This window comes from Buteo buteo, chromosome 10 (assembly GCF_964188355.1).
Source record: "Buteo buteo chromosome 10, bButBut1.hap1.1, whole genome shotgun sequence".
Lineage (NCBI taxonomy): Eukaryota > Metazoa > Chordata > Aves > Accipitriformes > Accipitridae > Buteo > Buteo buteo.
This window is the reverse complement of record NC_134180.1, coordinates 30,634,988-30,656,699: the sequence shown is the minus strand read 5'-3', so window position 1 is coordinate 30,656,699 and position 21,712 is coordinate 30,634,988. Positions and strand designations below refer to the sequence as shown.

At 37.3% G+C, this 21,712-nt stretch overlaps 1 protein-coding gene across 3 annotated transcripts in view; it reads right to left on the bottom strand.

Moving 5' to 3' along the window:
- Positions 1–21,712, bottom strand: part of ADGRL4 (adhesion G protein-coupled receptor L4) — a 76,125-nt gene that overhangs the window by 18,938 nt on the left and 35,475 nt on the right. For all 3 annotated transcript variants that reach the window (XM_075039154.1, XM_075039155.1, XM_075039157.1), the window contains 11 exons: positions 17,338–17,490; positions 10,855–11,010; positions 10,259–10,329; positions 8,457–8,630; positions 8,181–8,364; positions 5,820–5,936; positions 4,528–4,721; positions 3,171–3,341; positions 1,451–1,654; positions 189–409; positions 28–94 (listed from right to left, as the gene is read on the bottom strand). In XM_075039154.1, coding sequence (XP_074895255.1) covers positions 28–94; positions 189–409; positions 1,451–1,654; positions 3,171–3,341; positions 4,528–4,721; positions 5,820–5,936; positions 8,181–8,364; positions 8,457–8,630; positions 10,259–10,329; positions 10,855–11,010; positions 17,338–17,490 — 1,712 coding nt within the window. The remainder of the gene's footprint in view (positions 1–27; positions 95–188; positions 410–1,450; positions 1,655–3,170; positions 3,342–4,527; positions 4,722–5,819; positions 5,937–8,180; positions 8,365–8,456; positions 8,631–10,258; positions 10,330–10,854; positions 11,011–17,337; positions 17,491–21,712) is intronic.

The following is a 21,712-nucleotide window of genomic DNA, read 5'->3' as shown; positions in this document are numbered from 1 at the left end:
ACAATAAAAAATGAAAATTATACTTACAAGAATTATTAGACATGCTGGTCCTATAAAACTCCATATAAAGTTATTCTTCGTGCTGAGCCAACATCTGAAAAGTAAACAGCAGAAAATGCCTTGAAATGTGCTATTGTGACTATTGCATCCTTATGTATAGTGATTTGGACACAGAAACAGCGACTTACACTTCTGTGGTGCCATAGTACTTGTATCCCAGTGCAGCAGAGATTCCAACGACCACAGCTGGACTGACGTAGCCAAAGACATAGAAATTCTTGTGCAAGAAACCCTTGTTGTAGATGACTCCCACAACTATAAGGTAGAGGTGAATACCTTCGATGCACATCCACGCAAAAGCAGCTAGAAGGAAATAATGGAGTAATCCAGCAGTAATTGAACAGAAGAGCTAGAAATTCAATCAGAGAAAGCAAGAGTCATAATTTTATTAATACATCTCTGTTAATATAGCAGCATATGCACAGCAACGTAGTAACTCTAAAGTGGTGGTCCAGCAGCCCAGATGTAATGTCTTGACTGACAAGAACTTGGTCTGCACCCACGAGCACACTTATTCATTAGTGTTTTCTGTAGCAGCTGGTAAAATAAAGAGACTACATTCAACTTTTAAAATTGGTCCATGTCTTCCCAGAAAAACTATATAAACAAATTGACAAGGTTGATCCCATAGTTACAGCTGAGTAGTCTATATGCTTTTCTGATCTAGACAAAGTTCATTTTTATGGTTTTGATACGATGTAATTAGGCATCACAAGGAATTATTTCTGAAATAACTTTTGTTACTACAAAGTGTTTGTAAAACGATATTTCTCAATCAATCAATACTGGAGTGCTGCCTCAAGGATAGCAGCTCGTATTTTTTGAAGTAATTTTATATCTTATTCAGCTACTTATAGTAGGTGTTTTTTGATAGTTTATGCATAGTTTAATCTCCTAAAACTAATCTGAGATGCAAAAATCAACAGCCCAACTTGTATGAAAAGCAACAGGGACAGGTCAAGACCTTACATGTAGAAAGGAAAGGGGTCCTCCAGCCAACAGCACAGTATCTCAAATGCCAGCTTGGGACTGAAGCTCTGGCCTGGCTTTTAGGGAAAATTGTCACCCAGAGAGCCACCAATGTGGCTTCGTACAACATCCAAACAGATGTGAAAAGTGAAAATGCTAAACACATTGAGACTGCGGTTTTGGTTAAGGTGACAAAGTTTAAAATGAAACCCATGGAGCAAAGTCGATATAGACCAGCTCAGATGAAGGCCCTACTTCTTTAAATGATCATTTTATATTTCCTGGTACTAGACTGGGAAGCCAGCATCACTAGAATGTTCATATTGATACTAGGAAATGCTCGAAGCAGATGGAAGATCATATCCTATACTATATATTTACTTTACAACATAAAATCGAGACACAAGTGAAAACTACCCACCTTATTACTGTTCATATTAATTCCAATCAGAAAAATAAGTTCCGCCAGGAAAAGGCTGCAGCAGAGGTTTTTGTGAATTGTCGTTCTAGTGCTTTGAATTTCACTGAAGAACCAGAATGTAAAAATGCACATGGAGAGGCAAATCAACGAAATAATTATTCCTAGCTGAGTGATTCTTGTAAGAATGTTATAGTTTGTAACACCCTGGGGGAAAATTATAATATAATATTTAAAAGAATAGCTTTGTACCTTCTCAAGAAAGACCTCATTCTATATTACAATTCTTTTCTTCTTTTCTACAAAATATTAATCAAAACTGTTTGTAGAATTTCACTGCAAATGTACACTTTGGATAATCTAAAAAGTATTGGGTTTTTTGTGAGACAGATATAATTCTAAGGGAAATTAGCAATGAACTGTATATATTCCTGCTTTTGCATTTGCTGATATTTCTTAACAAAACTTTTTATTAACATCAGTATCTCCTAATATGATTTTAAAAATCAGATCATTTTAGCAAATGACAAATGCACTGGCAGTAGGACATATATTAATACGATATGAACATTTTCTAATATAAAAGGACTTATCACAGCAGTGACTTAGATAAGCAAAATTGAATAACCGTCTTACTGAATTTGCAACATGATCAAAACAAGACTCTGAAACAACAATCACTTCAAACACACGCTATTCCAGACATGTAACATGAACATTCTCCAAAGAAACACAGGCTATTTTAATACTGGATGTGCATATTCTCTGTATAGGAATACAGTTCCATTTGCTGCTTGGTATTTGCACAAAGAATCTCTGAAATACATGACTGTGCATCAGCATAAGGATAGTATTCATCTGACTACAAAATATATCTAAGTATTTTTTTTTTCTAAATAAAGGACAAGAGACTATTCTCCTCCCAGACTTCCTTTTCAAAATAACTATATAAGTACCTGCAAAGGTTTTAAATTTGAACTGAAGACTTAGGTTGCTATTTAGCAACCAGGAAACAGCCTCTACCAGCATGAAATTCACAGTGTGAGAGAACTGTCTCAATACAGTATATTCATGCTAATATTCTGCTTGCTGTCAGTTCCAATACCTTATAAGGCTGCCTCCGGAGGCAGGACCTGAGCTCCTGCAGATCCCCACGCAGACCCTGGAAATCTATGGGCCTCCTTAAGATAAGAAGGACATAAATTGAGTGGTCATTCTCACTTTTGTGCTGGTCATGAGTGTCCGTATTTAATAGTCATAACCATCAAATTGATTATGCTGTTGCAAACTCTTAGGAGAGAATTTAAAGCAGATTTTTAGATGCCAAGGTTAGACAAATGGGTGGCAAAGTTTTGTGAGAGAGAAATTCAGGGCCATATGGTTACTGACCACCAATGAATGCCAGTTAAATCCCACAGCAGCCTTAAAGTGGGATTTAAAATTAAAAGCAATGCACCAAAAATAAGCACAACAGACTGTGTATTTGGAACAGGATACTTTGCTGCATCACTGCTCTGTAATACTGCAGAAAGGACATAAGGAAATTCAAACACATATGGGAGGAATTTTGTTTGCTCTGTGCACAATAAATTGTGTGTTTGCTGAACAAAAACAAGAGACAACCTAAAGGGGGAAAAGCACATAAGTTGTACTGAAATAAAAACATAAGGAATGAAGACAGGAGAAGGTGTCAGGTAAAACACTAAATTAAAATAGCACTTACAACAGAGCCACCTGAGGACATCAAAACAGCAAAATGAGTCAGATGATTACATTTGCATGAGATATGAGTGGAGTTGGAATGTGTCAGCTCACAGCCTTCTGTAGCCCAGTTGCCATTCATTGTGTCTGCTGAGTAGTTCCAAAACGCACATTTAATATCTTTATCTGCAGTCTGGAACAGAAACAAGATGTTTTACTGACGGCAAAAGGCAGGATATTTCCCATCAAGAGACCTTTCTTACGTTAGCCAGTGCAATTCATTAAAAATTGCTTGTTACCATTGGAAGGTTGGGAAACAAAAAGCACATTCTGCATGGCCTATTCCAAGCAATTAAAACATAGCTGGGGATGGAAGTATTTTATCCACACAACTAACACCCCACCAAACATGTAGGCTAATCAGATTACTGAATCCTTCTGGCATTTGCAAAGGTGTTGGAATTTTTACCTACTGAAAACATTGTTATATATACACCTGCACCTGCTGAACATGGACTAACCCCAAGGTTACAGCCACATTGCTCGTCCTGCTCATAGTCCCTTCCAAATGAGCAGGTAAAAACTGCGACTTATTCTGTGCATTTTACAAAGTAATCTGGGATAAAGCCAGGGTCAAATCACACCTGCTGTATCAGGTGTGAGGACAGCAATGAATAAGACCATTAGTATTATTTATTACAGTTAGTGCTTACTAACACTAGTCAAAAATAAGGTCCCCACCGTGCTATAGGCTGTATGAATATATGCAAATTTATATAAAGATGATCTCTAGCTCAAATATTAGAAGGCAAGTGACAAATTCAAAAGCTGCATAACCAAGGTTAACACCTTGTCCTACTGCCCACCTCCCTACAGAGTGACTTTCTTGTTATGTTTCTGATAATTCTTTGTGCCATGTAAGGTGATTCTTCACATACAAGTGAAGTCAGCAACATCTGTATATACTGGAAGTAAACCTCCCAGTTTTAAATAAATGTGCTCATATTTCATATTTTCATGCTTAACCATCTGATAAGCTTTCAGACCCCCCCCCCCCCCCAAAATACAGAATAGTCAAGATCCTCTGATATTCTCTGGTTCAGACATCTACATTTTATTCATACTACAACCCAGCAAAGATGGCATTGTTGCCCTTGCTTTAGTGCCATAGAAATTTTCAGCTGTATCATATTTAGTATACTGCACTTAGGCTGTCACATTTAAGATTAATCTTATTAGAGAAATCGATGACAAACTCATATCAGCAAACAACAGAATTACGTCTCAATATATCATACACTACAGGTATGGTTGCATCACATAAAATGATTATCTATTGTTTTGTTTTATTTGAAGTTGATAATAAAAAAACTCCTTACCTTGGCATACTTTAAGGTAAATGTTATTTTCTCAAGCTCATAGAGCGTAGGTGGATTTGAGCTAATTGCAACAGCTATAACTGATGAGCTTACTGTCTGTCTCTGCTCTGAAGTATCTTTCGAGGAGAGGTTTTTAGGCGATGAAAACAAAGAACCAATATTGCTATACCGCAGAAAGACAACTGCAACGGTGCCTATCAATCAAACAGACCATGTTTAGTAGTTTGTGGGTTTCTTATAGAAGAACAAAATTGAAGACATTAGGGAAACAATAAACAATAGACATTATTACTGCTATTGCATAAAATATGCAAAACAGATGGAATCTTTGTGGAATACTTATAAAAATGTTTTAGAGACAATGAAATATAGCTTTATTTAAAACAATAGAACTGCCATTAGAAATAAAAATGTGCGTTTGCATTGGAAATTCTAATTAGATATATGCATATATATTTTTTCTAGAGTAATGTATGCTTGCTCTGTTCTGCATTTGGCTACACATGTGGTGTCAGGTCTCATAAACTAAAATGGCTCAGGCCTGAGGTAAATACTGGGCCTCTCTGAAGTACCTGTCTTGCTTTGACTTCCATTACAGCGGAGCCAGGATGGAAGACACATAGGGAAAAAGAAAGCAAAATGTATGATCTGAAAAAATGTCATGATTTTTCTCCCTGGTACCAAGATAAACCATATTTTTAGGTACTGATAGGTGGTGAGATTCAGATTAGCTGGAAGATTAAGATTTAAAAAATCTTTTCTGCTTATTAGGTTAGGTGGTTAAATTCCAGAGCTGGATAAACACATATATTTATTTTTCGTGATGACAGTACTTGTAAGCCATTTCTGTAGCACTCTGAGGTCCAAGCCAAGATCTGGGCCCTGCTGGTTTTAGTACTGAAGAACCCATGTTCTTGCCCCAGTGAACTACTCTCTAAACAGAAAAGATGCACCAATTTGTGGAGGAGGAGCAACACAGAGAGTTAAAAGGCCCTGTTCAAAGTCACACATCAGATCTATAGCTGAGAAAAAGGATAAGGCTCAGGTCTCTGGTACCAACATCCAGTGTTAAAACTCACCGGATACTCACTGTGCTACTAGAGATGTTAGAAATATCAGTCCTGAGACAATAAGGGGGTAGGAGAGATGGTGATAAAAATACCTTGACTTCTCTGTAGTTAGCAGGGCTGAAGCTCAGTCTTGGTAAACTGCACATACAGTTATTTACTAGCGGGAACAAGTCTATCCAAGGTGTTTATTAACCCACCTACTCTCCAACCTTTGTTTCTTACCATTAGGATGAGATTCCTCTCTCTTCTTTGGAGAGATCTTTATGTAATCTCCCCCTGTGTATACATGAGGGTGAATGTGTTTCATGTGGTGTGAATCAAAAGCAAAAACCTTGAGTGCTGCAAAAGAAGAAAAATACTGTACAAATCACAGCTCCATTACAGTCTACCATAATTTACAGTTGGGTTAATAAATGTGCTATTGGATTGCATAATTACCGCGAATTTTAAGAATATATCACTCTGCCAAATATTTCAAGAAAAATGCTATTAATATAGCATGTTTGCTTAAACCTCTATGTTTTGTTATTTTCATGCCTACATTTTGCTCTCATACTTTTTACTGTTTCCATGAAAAATATAGTCTTTTATTTACCTTGCATTAAATTAGGCACTGGAAAGAACAATGTAGGTTACTTTAGGAAGAGCTATTGCTTTATTAAAAATGCATTTCTGAAAGGGACCACAAATCACAATTATAAAAAGCAAAGCATAAAATTCTCTACTGAATAGTAACATTTGATAAAAGCCAATTTTTGAAGAGTATATATTTTATAGTTATCTATCCATGCTACCAAATGCACATTGCACCATGAAATAATGATGTGTCTTGTCAAAAGCAAACAAACAAGCATCACCCCTCAGGACAAAAACTACATTAGAGGACATTGAGCTCTTTACTTGGTTCATTATAGTGCTGAGTTTCAATCACCCAGGATGGGAACAAAAAAAAGTCAATCAGGCCTTTTTTAAAAAACAAAACAAAACAACAACAAACAAATCTAAAACTTGACTGATGGAGGAATATCACTAAGCTAGACCATCTGCATTGCTTATAGCACAGCACACAAAAATAATATGAGCTATTCAATAGACCAGCTGTCAGAAAAATGTTTGTCAGGGTGTAAGAAATACTTTTCTGTGGCTGAAGTTTTGAAAAGCTTGTAGTTCAAGAGTTTGCACCATAAAAAGCAGTGGAGAAAGAGGGGTAATGTTGTAGGTCTTGTCCCAAAATAGATGTGTGGGGCACATATGAGCCCTGTGGAAAACATACTCATGCTGAAAAACAATAACAAAAAATTTTAGTGTTTGGGGCCCATCTGGAAAAGATCTCATACAGTTTCCCATTTTAGAACAAAAGCAAGCCAAAAAATCATCAACCTTTCAACATGGCAATTCCTCCCCATTCTCTTTAGCAGCTTTTTTTTGTCACCTTGGTCTGACTGACGTCTACATTGCTACCGGAGGCCGCACCCGAATCCTCTCTTCTCAACCTGCATGGCTTCAGCTCTCTGACCACGAGAGCCTCTGCTTTCAGCCAAGGCGGTCGGGGGAACAGGGGCTTCACAGCCAGCTCCTGGCTCCACTCTGGATCTGCTGCAGACCCAGAGGTACTTTGCACTAACATAAATCTGCTTCTACGGAGTTTATGTCATGGAACAAATCCCTCCCTATTTTTTCATCACTCTTGCTGATTTAGGTTCAGAAACGTGAGGGAAGAACAGGTGGTTTCACCTGCCTCGGGACCAAAGGAGGAATCTTTCTCGTCAAGTCATTTTATAAAATGGCAAACCAGTAAGAGGCACTGAAGGACTGTACTGAATCTAAAATAAGAAGTCAGGTCACATACAGTTTGGGTACGTTCAGAAAAATAAAGATGAAAGAGTGGCCATTGCCAAAGGAATCAGCAATGCTTTATTAGGATTTTCAAAAGTGGCTGGTATAGCCTTACTCTGTTCCCATTGAAGGAATGGTAAAACCATTATTACCACAGGAAAATCAGCAGGAGTTGGTGTGAAGACACCAGCACACAGCGAGAAGGTAGGAGAGCAAAATGGTGCAGCTGAGACTAACCAATTCTCCTCCTCTGAAATTCCTCTTAAAATGAGACATTTCTCTGAAAATAAAGCCACTCAAGATCAGACTCACTAGGTACAATCCTTATTCCAAGTTCATTTACAATATCTTCATTGAACCAAAAAGAGTAAAAAATCTGTATAGAGCAAATCCAAATTTCATTCCACTAGTGGTTTTTATGCATACAAGATGCATAGGGTAATTTTGTGCATGGAAGGTGAATCCAGATTCATTGTGACAGTGTGATTATAATGAGAGATTGAAAGAGAATCTGAAAGGACAACTTCCCACAGCCTCTCAAGTTTTTTCTGGGCTCTGGGCTCAAATGTTCAATCTTTGAAAATTATGATACCTACACTGAAAGTCAGGTGTTAGTTATGAAACTCATACAAATTAACACCTGTGTGTTTCACATAACACCATTTCTAATCTTCATAATTGTGCTGAAAAGCTCCTCAGTGTAATCCACATCTAAAGTATACCTTAGATTAATTTTCTTTATCTTACCTATGTCACTTGCATTAACATCTAGCTGTGTTGTCTTTTTGAAGTTCTGTGACATGAGAAGCGTCGCTTGTTCTGCAGTATGCAGCAGCTTAGTCAGGCTCCGTCTTTGGTTATCTACAGGAAGAGCTTCCCAGACTGCAGTTTTGTCTTTTTGTAAAAAATTGTTCACAGTGTTAATCAAAACCTGTAAATAAAAGAATATGTTTAAGCGAAGGAGTCATATGCTATATGCAAAATACGAAAAACCTCCACAACTTTAAGGCTTGATCCACTCACGTTAATGGTTGTATTACAAAGTGCTTCATTGTCAGAAACAGAGTAATGCATGGTATTCAACGATGAGTAAGATAATGCTTCAACATATGAAATCACATCTACAGGTAAAAGCGGTCCCAAAGTATTTTTGTTAATTTCTTGCAGCATCTCCAGGGGTGTTTTTAAATGACTAATCTGAAAAATACAAGAACTCACATCTTAATGAAACAAGTAAAGTCACATTTCTGCAAGTGAAAGTAAACCCAGTGCAAATGACTGATTTCTGTGAATTAACATACTGGCTTTTAAGATGCTTGTGCATAAGAAGGGGTGCTATTTAAATCAACAGGTTGACCTATAAAGTAATGGTGTTATATATGTGTGGTATAACCCTAACAAGCAACTACGTTTAAAAAAAAAGTCATATGGTTACTCCATTGATTCTTTTCTACGAAATTTTAGCTGAAGAGGTGGGAGCAGATGGGCAGTATTTGTACATTTTGTGGTTGGTTTTTTTTCAAATGCAGATTATAAAGCATGTAATTTAGTGAAACTGTACTACCTATTTCAACTTCACTGCTTCAGTTTATGAACTGCTAAATGCACCTACATAAAACAATCAGTTTAAAAAGTAATAGGCTAGAGAGGGCAAGATGAAGATTAAGACTGCAAGTTTCAGTCTCATGGCTGAACAAGAGAAGAATTCTTACTTCACAATACTGAAATCTAGTGAGATTTTATCCATCAAGGAAACCCCAACACCTGATTTTGTAAGATCCATAGTCTCTACTGCTGAACAGCTTTTATGGGGCTTGCTTCATCTTTGACTGCAGCTGAACAGAACTAGAACACAGGCTAAAAACTAGGCTAAAATCTGACGTGCTGGTATTTACAGAAAATTGAAGTATTTTGACTTATTACTTTGATTTAAGATTAGTTTGACTACATATTTAAAAAAAAATCTCACTCTAAGATTCTGCTGTGGCATTTACCATGTCTTTGCACGTAAATGTGGTAAGCATGTATTATATTAAATATAAAGTATTACATTGCAGGTTAACATAGAAAGCATGTTAATACAATGTATATCTTACACTAGGTTAATAAAAACCTTTAAATTAATATCTTTCTGACTCTTGTAACTGGCAAACTGCTTAATATAAAATGCAAACATATACAATTAGTTTTAATTTATTTATGCTTATGTTTCATTTATCCTTTTAAATTAGAAAATACTATAGCTGCAGACTAATGAAGAGTGAATTCATTAATATTTTTTTAATTTGCTTCAGGAATCTCTGCTTCTGGTGAAAAAAAATCTTGAGTCCAGAGACTTTGAGTCTGTAAATTCTGTAGCAGTTTGCATACTATGCTTTGAAGAACAAATATACTAGTATACCGGGATGCTGTTGCTCCAATTTCTACTTTGTCACTTGTTGACATTACTTTTGTAAGCTATCTTGCTGCCTTTCACTCTGAACAAGCAAATAGTTGCACATCAGTAAATGCAGCAGTGTGTAACTTCAGAAATTACAGAAACAGTTGAGTGATTACCACACTTCTGAATTTTTCATGCATCATGACTCACTTCGCTGGAAACAGAACACACAGATTCCCAGCAAGTTATTATCATGATTTGAACATACAACCCAGTTCAAATAATTTGAAATTATTAAAAAGACTTCTGTAAACATGCTTAAGTTCAATTGTGTGCTTTAAGCATTTGTTAAAAGCTCCTTAAGAACTATTATATTTGAAATAACAGTTTCAAACAGAAACAATTAAAGGATTTGGAAATTAATCTATAAACCAATGCTACTTACTCCAGCTAAAGTTCTATTAATATGTTCAGTTATACAGTCTTTGTATAATGCACACTTGGCCTTCGGATTTTCTGTAGAAATTAAAAAGAAACTAATTATATATTGCAGTTTATTCAATATTCAATATATACTCATTGTAAGAGCTCTTGTCTAAGTAATTCCCCAAACCACCAGCATTCTGAATGTGTGCATATAGGATGCAGCACTCCATTCTCAAGCTTCAACTACTAAGATTTTATCTTGGCCAAAGTTACAGCACTGGATTGGACTCTGAGCTTTTGTTTTACTCAGGTAGAAGGTTTGGCCCCTTTCCTTGCGACTTCCACTGGTGAAGTTAAGATGCAGCTTAAATTTACAGAGAGGAGTACAGATCTGACAACTATGAGGAGGTGACCATCATTTCAAATGGATTTCATCACACTGTTTAGCAAAAATACATTTACGAAATGATACTATTCTCAGGAAATGTAGATGCCACTGCCTTGCCTCTTTTTCATGTCTTGCTGATTAATCTAACTGAAGATAAAGAGGCACTGGTGGGTTTCTCAGAAGATGTAGCTCTATAATAACACATAAACCTTTATAATATCATGTACCTTGGCAGGAAGTGCCATCATTTGGCTTAAACTGCAATTTTCCTGTGGATGGTTGATAACCTTCCTTACAGGAGCAGTTAAACCCTCCATCCACGTTCTCACATTTTGCATGATCTCCACAGGCAACAGTTCCTTCATTGCTGCACTCATCTACATCTGCAAATATCGTGAGAAATTGAATTTTTTATTAAGTATTTACAGACTAACACCTTGCTGCTTTGTTGATAATAGCCCTGCACACTGCAAGCAGTTTCATAATAAAATTTCATGGAATAAAAAAAAGCAAAAGCTAAAAAGGCAAACTTAATGGCAAAACACCTGCCAATTATAATACTTAGGGATTAGAAGGATAAGTCATAATTGATCATATTTTTATACCACCACCTTTATTACTATGTAATACTGCATCATTCATGTTTTAAAACCATGAGTGCAAATATTAATTCTATCATAACAAAATGCTCGGCATGATGCAAATCATCTGAAATCCATTTTCCAGAGATTAGACTAAATAGATTTTCTCAGCCTTATGATTCAGTTAGAAAAGAGAAAGAAAACTGCAGCCTTTTCTTTTAAGTCACAGCTTTAAAAAGATGCTACAAAAGATCACTCTATCCATCTCGTTAATCTAAGATTTAAGCTGTGTGCCCTTTAAAGTGCTTGGCATGTATTTTTTTTTTAATCCACATTTAAATTATATTTGCCTAAAATGGCTTTTGTGCATCTAAATAATTTGCCATTAGGCAGACTGGTTCAGTAACTGGGTGGGGCACAGTCCAAGAGTAAAACCCATGAATTCCGGTAAGGGAACCCATGAATTGATCAATTTAGGAGACCTGGGTACTAACTTTCTGGCTGGAGTAGGGATTATTTTGCATTATTTGGTTGGCTGATCAAATAACTCAAAGGAGAAAGTAAACTGGGAACAACACCAAATAATTCTGAAGAATGAAGTAATGGACTGTGAAGTGCTGTGCTGGAAAGGAGAAAAAAGTGAACAGCTTTGGGACAGGTATATGTGACAAAAAGAGTTGAAAAATGAATAAGTGATATGTGAGCAGTTTCAAAGGAACAGCCTGAGAACTGAACTGAAGGAAAGTAAAGGTAAAGCGGGCGGGGAGCAGATGAACCAGAGAGGAACACAACCTAAGTTAAGAACTGGCATGACACTGAATTTGGGAAAGAAATTGGTGAAAAAGGGGAACTGATTAACTGATTAGTGGAGGAGAATAGCTACCTGAATTGATAGGAGGCCTTTGTGCAGCCAGATGGGTGTTAAGAACAGACAGACAGAAAGCAGATATAGGGGGCTGGAAATGCACTATTAGCATATAGGAACTATTTTTGCACTCTCATTTTGATACAAGATTGTTGGTGGTTTTCAAAAAGGAGTAGAACAAAAATGAGCAATAAAGTATGTGAAATAAGGTTGCTAGAGAAACGGAAATTGTGGAAAGCCGGAAAAATGTACTGCCCGTCTGTGGATATATCTAGGGAATGCAGAAAGATGTCTGAAGGATACTTGGGGGCCATCTGCTTATTTGGACAGCATTATTGGTAACTTCGTAGAATATTTTTTCTAATGGCAAGAGAGCCTCCATAAATAATTAGATGAATGCTTTTTTTTTTTTTTTTAATACACAAGGCAACTGTAAAATGCATTTAAACTTTTAATGGAGTATGCCAGCAGTTTCTGCATTCACACGATTTTTGCTGCTTTGTGCTTAATTCCCCAGCTCCCTTTCTTCTGCTTGTAATCCTAGAGGTCTTCCTGGGGTTCAAGGAGATGGTTGAGGTCCCACCTCACTTTCATATCCCTATTTTCCTCACTGAGCAGTGGCTCCGATTTGTACCTGAAATGCTGTGGTTTAAGCCTGAGGTTCAGAAGCTCCCACTGAAAAGCCATCCAGACTCTCGCATGGCACAGACGGGAAGGAGAGGTGAGGCTAGAGGCACATTTGCCCTCCCCAGCACAACCACCTCTGCTCTTCAGGGAGAGCTGCCAAGGAGGCTGCGTGTTGGAATGGGTTGGCACAAGCACTGAAGTTTAAAGTGTGAGGTTAAATTATGATTATCTGCATTAGGGCAATAGTTTGTTTCCATATTTAATGCCCCAAACTGCAAATGTTTCTCTTTAATGAGCCAAGTTTTGCATTATCCATATTTGTCTGGTTTCTGTGACCTCAGTATTCATACTCATGGAGCTAATATACTCATGGAGTTATACATCAACGAATCTGGCACAAGTGAAGAAAAGCGGGGGGAAAGCGTGATATAGTGCTACACACAGGCTACCTCATAATTAAATGCTGTCATTTAAAGACATAAGGCTAAAGTTCTTACTCTTGGCATTTAAATAACCTCTCACATCAGTAAATTATGAAGCTCTTTCTGAAACAAGTGGGTGCCTGTCAGTGCCCTGTTGTGTGACTCTGTGTAAGACAGACAAACTTTGAATGAATTGAAGCGGCGAGGGTGAAAACCATGACAATACCTGTTTGTACAGCAAGAACACACATCAGCCTTATACTAAAGATTTCTTTGGCCTTATCAGCTACACGGAGGAGGACGTGTACATCTTAACAAGATATTCAGCACGTAATGTGGTGCTAAAACACCAGCAAATGACAACAAGCTTTGTTAAAGCTTACAATGACGTAAAAATAAATAAATATTTGAATACTTTCTAGACTACCATTGCTAAGTATCAGGTTTCCATGTGATTTACTGATCAAATATTTCAAAATTATTATGATATTTTGCTTTCATGAACCTTTAGTTTGGTAAGTCATTTATTTGTCATTATTGGGCAGTCACACAAATTACCCTTCCTTTTGTAATTATGTCAGATATTAAGCGTAATGGAGATTTTAATGAGAAGTCAGGAATATCCAAAACAACAGCAGAAACTCAAGCATCAAGGCACATCTCTGGCAACAGGATGGCTATTTAAAGCCTGATAGAGACACCCTGTCGAGTATATGCAAATAGACTTTCTGCAGTTGAGTTGTCCATATGGAATGAGTCCTTATCACGCCTATCTAATTTACAGCTTCCTGGAGGAAAAAATCTCCTGGATGACAAAATTAAAAGGCAATATGCCTGATCTTGCAAGGTACTAATCAGCTTCGTATCCCTTTTAAATCAATGACATTGTCAGGGGCAGCCAACAATTTGTGACAGTTGCAAGAATGCTGCTTTTAAGTTCCTGCTTTGAAATACTGTGTGCAGTTGCTGTAGGTTTTTGTTTCTTTATGTTTTGTAGTTAACCGAATATGCAATTGTTGGACCACACACGGACAACAGCTTGTCAGTGCTTTCACCAGTCCAATTTTGCTGGAGCTTTGGGGTGAGGATCTCAAACCATCCTCCTTGATCTACTATGGGAGGGGGACTGGGCTGCCAAGGCTTGCGTGAGCAGTCTTCACAGACAACATTCCTGGGCAAAGGTTGAAGAACAGCAGCTTTTTAAACAGAAGAGCATTTGCCATAGCTCTGCAAAAAGCCCTGGCCTTTTAGTAAATATTCAAAACAAATCCTGGAGCTGAACTTTGAAGCTTTTATAATAGCTCCGATCAGAAAAATAATATCACCAACACCACTTAGGCTAGTGTGAAAATAGATTTATAACCTTTTATTTTATTTCTGTGCTTTGTCACTCCTCATTTACTGCAGCAGGCAAGGAAATTCCAATTAAATTAAAAGTACTGAGAACAGTTATTATGTTTGGTCTTGCCAATTACTGGATTGTACCTACATCGCTTTGATTCTTCACCAGTCAGTCAAGACAGCTTGATGTCTACATTATACCTTCTGCTTATTAGTAGCTTGCAAGTGATTGAAAAGTTCAATTGCAAAGGACTAGATGTTCCCTCCCTGTGTCTCCATACTGTGGAAGGCAGCAGCACACAAAATAGAAATGAAAAAGCCTACAAATGGCACAGGTAAAAGAAAAGTGAGCAGTGTGGCACAATGCCATATCCCATCCAGTGTACAACTCCCCTGTCACAGAAAAGAATGTGATGGAGAATGGGTGCCTTCCCAGTGCTCTCAGAAATACCTGAAGAAAACTAATAGTATGTTCCTGGAAAAGGCAGAGTGGCATGGATATCACTTCCATTTTACAGATGGCCATTTTCACATTTTTACTCTGTTGATGAGGGTGAAAAAAGTAGGTTTATATTTCACCTTTTTATCTGCAGCCAAACATTCAATAAAATGTGAAGTCTGAGGAAAAAGCATGGCTTTTACACAGTAAATATATTTTAATAGCTCATGTTCAGGACAGCAGAAAAATATCATCTTCAGAAATATCACATCTCTGCACTCTTTTTTTCTTCTCCATTTCCTTTCTCCATCTCTTTTTCTCTCTCTCCCTTCCTAACCTCCAGTTCCTCCTCCATCTGCATTTTTCATTGTCATCTCTTCAGCAATTCTGCCTGATAACATGGATGAAAAACTGCTGACTCTCAACTCAAAACTCAACATTTTGATTGGATTAAGGGCGAACTGACATTTCCCAAGGCCATTGTCCCAAGTTTTCTTTTAATCCACTACCTTGAGAGTTATAATCACTTTGTATTCGGAAGTTTAGTATAGTATTCAAAGAGGGGAGGAACACACATGTGTATGCACATGGGCTTTGAAATGGACTCACTCGCACACACACTGTGAAGTACCACACTTGCACCACTGGGAAATCCAGATAGGTTTGATGGCATAAACAAATAGGTTGCATAAGGGCATACTCTCCAGAATTCAACCACTGCATTTTTGAAGTTACTGCCATATATATTATACATATATTAAAGAGAAAACTTAAGACTTTGCAGAACCTGAAAATATTTTGTGGCCCTAAAAACTTGGGTAGGATGGATACTTGGTAGCTCTGTTCTCCAATTTGTACTGGTTAACTTGCACTGTATTTACAGTGACAACTTCGGTGGTTGCTTCAGCTCTGTGTAGTACACCCTCAATACACTACTGTCAGCTGCTTTTGTGCAAGTCATATCTACTACCCGTAGCAGCAGATCCATTGGGTACAAAATATCCTATTATGGTTTCCCTAACAAATAAAGTAGAAAATTAATTGTGGATCAAAATGTTGTCTTTAGGACTCACTGCTTGGTAAAGTAATTGGTACACTTGTTTAATGAGAAAAGGTGCCTACAGGTAATTTTTTGTTTCAGTGTGAGTTTTGGAAGCTCTCAGCTCCTCCCACATGGATTTGCAAAAAGGAGAAGAAAAGTGGTAAACTAACTCCCAGTAGAGGATAAAAAAAGATGTCTGCCCAGTAAAGAAAAAAAGGGGCAAAAAAAAAAAGAAGAAATTAGCAAGCTAATGGTAAAAAGCTAAAGTGACACAAGAACAGTCAGGGAAATAACTTTGAAGACAAAACTTCTGAAGCTGAGGAAACGTCATAATGTAAGAATCAAAGTCTGGACCAGAAACGGTGAGAATATTTACAGCTTAGTGTGCTAACAGTCTCAATCCCAGCTAATTTAAGAACCCTTCATAGCGGCTGGATAAAGCAGAGCTCTTTTAGATGGATGTGAGCAATGGGCAAGAAATGTTGATTAGATCACTTTCTGGCTTAATATGCAGTCATTCCGCTGATATTAAGAGCAGTAAGAAGAGAGGTTGTCAGCACTCACAAGCTCACAGGAGACATATCTAGAATGAGGCACAGTCAGCATAAAGGTGTAAAGGGCAATAGATTTATTTCTCATTTTCCCATTCCCTGAGGACTGTTGCAACATACAGAGAAAATTACCAGGAGTTTGAAAAAAGAGAAATAGTTACAGTTCTTCCATTCAAAGGAAATCCTAAAGGATTGCATAGTTGTTCAGAAATAACATTTTTCCAGAGAACTTTTCCTCCCCTCTAATCTTGAACATGTTCCATCCAACTGCCTCAGAAACAGAGGCTGATGGATGGCACAGGAGGTAGGATAACTACTGATCTTGCTCATTGCTTTTGATGAGACCTGAAAAATTACCAAAAATATCCCAACCAAAGCCCCAACCCAAAAGGTATTTGGAGCATAGTAGGTCAAACGTATAGGGAATTTTGTTGGTCCAGAGCGACCTGAATGCAGAATACTTTGTCACTCTCTTTGTCTTAAGAATATGACCACTTTGCTCACAGATCAGTGAAACAGTGGCATAAATAGGTGGATTGGGGATTTCTGTGTTACCATAACTATATATTCATTGTCTAAAACTGAGACATGTGGATTAAAAATATTGCAAGCAGATTCAAGATTGAAATGTTACTGAAAGCAATGGCAGCTGCTGTGTTATCAGTGAGAAGTGTGGGTCTGAACTGGAATATTAAGTCTGTACTGGTCCAAATTGTGGGAATTCTATATCCTGACTCCAAACTTCACAAATCTGAAAGCGTTTTGCTAGGTTTCTATAATTAACAGAAGCAATAAGAGAAGAGTGACAATGTAAAGCTAGCTGGCATACATTAATAACTTACCCACGCAGGAGGTTCCATCATTAGGTACAAAAGTTTGTTGACCATTGCTGGATTTGAAACCAGGCACACACATGCAGAAATAACTTCCCACAGTGTTTGTGCAATTGGCATGCTCTCCACAAGGCTGAGTAACATTTTCACATTCATTATCATCTGTCAAGACATAAATTATGGAGAAATATATTTGCATTTGCCGATTGAAGAAAACAGTAAAGTAAAAGCTTAATTTGGCCTCTGGTATTTTATTTATATAAGTTTTGAATGCTGAGCTGGCACTCTTGGTGTTTGTCTATATAGTTTTCCCATTGCTAGGGATGTAATCAGGTGTTCAGCAGCACTCTTCTGCCCTCATCCTGCGTGAGTCAACAAATGAGAAAAGCAGCGGGATTCTGAAGTGAATGGTTGAATTGGATATTCACTTGGAATAAAGGATTGAGACAAGTACATGTTCTGCCATGGTTGTATTTCACAACATTTTTTTGCTGCCCAAAAATCTACAGGTAGAGAGTCACCCCGAGGATGCATCTGGGAATTTAGAATTAGAGAAAACAGAGCTCAAAAGGGTATCGGGAAGTCACCCGCTTTGTTTCCTAACACCAAAGTAGGATCAATATAGCTAAACTGACAGTTTTTTCCCCAGTCTGTTTTTGAAGACCTTCTGTGATATTTCTCAGGAGTCCCAGATAACAAACTTAGAAAGTTTGGCCTACTGACTGACCTGAGTCTTCAAGTATATTGTGTTTTCTTAGTTATCCCAAAGATCTTAACAAACAGATGAGCAAGATTCATGGCTTGATCTTTACCTCTTAGCAATTGCTGTTCAAGTCATCATTTTTGTACCTGCAAATTTACATGATCTATTTTACAGGGCTAATCCCACGCCTCCAATGATACATGAAAAAGGAACTATATACACAAGTTTTAAGACTACTTCATCTCTACAGAGCCTCTGCATGTGCTATCATTGAGAGCATGGGGATCCAGCTAGCTTGATCAAAGGTCAAACGAAATAAGCTCATGCTTTGAACTGTATCGTTGATCAGTGCAATGACTCAATAAAACTGTTTCCTCTCCAGAATCTTCCAAGGTCCCTGTTCCCTGTTAAATAACTTTCAGACCAAACTTGAGAAAAATTGCCAAAGCTTCCTTACCCAGACGCTCTATTTATCAAACTGAGAGTAACACTCACAACACCGATAATTCCATCTTTCCAAATAGCCCATTCCTCCCAAAGCACCCCAAACCTCTGAAACCAAGAAATCAGTGAAACTCTTCCAAAGAAGAAGACACTCTGAGTGGAGTTCTCTATTTTCTACGTCATGAGAAAGGAAAAGAGTTAAAGTCTTCCTGAAGTCTACTGGGATTTTGTTCCTGTTCTCAAGCATGAGAATGTTCTCAGAACTTGATGAATGACAGGAAAGAATTCTAAGAGGGAGAGAAGTAACAACTTATTGCAGAAGAGGAACAATTAAGGAGTGTGGCAGGGAGAAGAAATATGATTTCAGAAAACACGCCCAAGGATGAGTTTCAGAAAGGTGCTGCTTCTCTCCTGATGGTCAGTGTTCTCATAAGGTCTTTACAGAGATAGTGTACAGATAAGTAAAGTGTTATGTAAGCTAGGGCATTGGCAAGATTAAAGTACACCAAGAGCCATAAAGTGTTGCAGGAATACATTTCTGAAATATACCTTGGTCAAAACCCCCAGCATAACCCTGGAACAGGACATTCTTCAGATCTGAAGTCTGCCATGATTCTGAATGTTACTCAGTTGACTCAGAGATGCAGATACCAATTTGGAACTGCAGCCCTCCTCAGGGGAATTTGGGTCAACAGTATCAAATGGATTACACTCATTATAACTAAAATTGAATGTAATTTAATAAGGAATCCAAGTAGAAAAGCACTTTGCCAACACACGTCAACAATATTTATTCTACTGCTTTGGTATTCATGAGAATACAGCAGAGAAGGTGTATGATTTGGATCTTAAAGAATGCCAAAGTAAAACCAAATTAGTTTAAGTGGAATTACGATAGCGAGGAAAAAAATGTGGTGTTGATCCAAGTTCAAAAGCAAAGCATGAGAATATGAAAAACCTAGTTTGGCAGGTGGCATTGCAGAGACCAGGCTGCCGGACAATTTACAAATCTTGGTAACAAGGTCCACTTCTTTGAATATTATTTGTGTGTGTCTGGCTGGCTCTCTTGCAATACCAGTTTGCTCCTGGACCCTGGCATTTCACGACAAAAAGAAGTGGACCATCCTATTTTAGCTGCCAAGTAAACTTGCTCTTAGGAAAGTATTATAGATCCTAGAAAACAGTACGTGTTGACTTTGGAAAGCTCATGGGAGAGTAGTCACGGAAGATGAGAAGTAGGACACCAATGACTGCAGGACTTCATTCAAAGTAGAGGAATAACAGAGTTAAGGAGAGAAAAGCTACAGAGCTACAGCCTACATGCAAGAACTTTTCTTTTGGATTTGTTTTCTAGGAGCTCAACTATAGTCCTCGAAATCCAGCAATATTACCTTTTTCAGGTGGTCCAAAGAGTTTATAAGCAATATTAAAATGATTCATGCAATGGTCATAAATAAACTCCTTACAACTATGCCTAATAAACTTTACTGGATTATTGGTGTTTTTCCTGAATATTTAGGATGTCTGTAAGGGGTTTAATGGTGACTGTATTGTCTTAGGAGGCTTGCCTATTGGGAGTGCCTTTTGGATAATCTGAGAAACCTTTAGAACATTGAAGAATAACAGTAACTTACATTGCAAACACAAGAATGAATATTTTAAAGAGTTAAATTCATAAGGAGATTTCTTTTCACTATTCCCATGTTCTAATGTAATACTGAGCAGACCATGCTGGGGGATAATTTACTGGACCACATCCTGCTTCCATTGAAATTAATGGCATAAAAGTCACTGACGTAAGCAGGCCGAGGGTGGTGCTCGCTATGGAAAACTACTGGGTTAATGAGAAAGGCAAGTGAGGAAGAAGTTTTCAAGAAAAAAAAAGGAGTTTCCTCTACAGTTTGACTAGATGTGTTTAATCTGCCTAATTTCACACAAAATATTTTACAAGATCAACAATGACGGCAAAAATATCTTCTAGTTCTCTGTATAAACAACTTGAATTTTTTCTTCAGACAGCAGTTCAACTAAAGCCCAGGGGATTAAAGTAATTTTTCCAAATTTTACATAATTTATAATGTTGTTGGATTTGTGATTTAAAGGAAGTCAGGAAAAAACAACAGGATTTATAGACGGAAAAGTGTTTGTTTTTTTTTTTGTTGTTGTTGTTTAAGAAAATTTTCTGTCTATACAAAGAGGATACTTTAAATGACAGCAAGTGTATAATCCACCTGCTTTGTTGCTACCTAATTTAATTATGGCATGTGCATTCACTGCTGGCACAGATACTCACTGAACACTGCAGGCAGTATTTCAGGAATGTACACCCCTTTAAAGATTTTTTCTTTTTTTTCCAGTAACTGATGAAAAATTTGGAGACTCTTAGAGACAAGATTGGCCAAATGAAAAGGTTAATTATCGTGACTAAATGGTAATGCTGCATTCAAGTCTGTTTGATACACAAGACATTTCCTGAATAACTGAACTGTCTTGAGAAATGACAGGGCGGGGGGCAGCAGGTTGTTTTTTGGTTGTTGTTTTGGTTTGGTTTTTTAACATGGCAGTTCTATAATATTTGGATTGCTCTAATATCTCATTATTAAAAATCACAATATAAGGAAGGTTATAAATAGTTTCCTAGGAAATTTGTGTTAAATAACCCAAAGATGGGTGGATATAGGGATGGGTATGTATGTGTACCTGAATACCTGTAGGATGCTCACATGGTACAGGTGTAAAATAAAACCCGTTCTCCATTTTCACCTTAAATATGCAGCTACTATGTATTTTACCGTACATAAATGTAATTATGGTTAGATGGAATCAGCTACTAGCTGCATGTAATCATATCTCTCTACTAGTCTTTTGAGAAAGTATAAGGATCTTCAAAAGCAAAAAAATGTGAAAAGCTGATACACCCCTTTCAAACTCCATTTTGAATTGAGGATGGTAATTCTGTATTAAAACTGCTTGTGTTCATTAATTGAGAACACCATTGGTTTAGGATTGAGTAGCCCCACTAAGAAGTTTGAGCATTGATGGAAGTCTTCCCTATCACAGAGGGCTATAAATAAAATCCAGTGTTCGAACAATCACTCTTTTACATCAGGTAATATTGTTCATTGTTAAGTAAAGCATGTATGAATTTTGTTTAGTAGTGATAGAATACATTTTTATATAAAGAGCATTCAATTCTTTAAGAAACTTTAAAACATGTGGATACAGAGAGGAAGAATG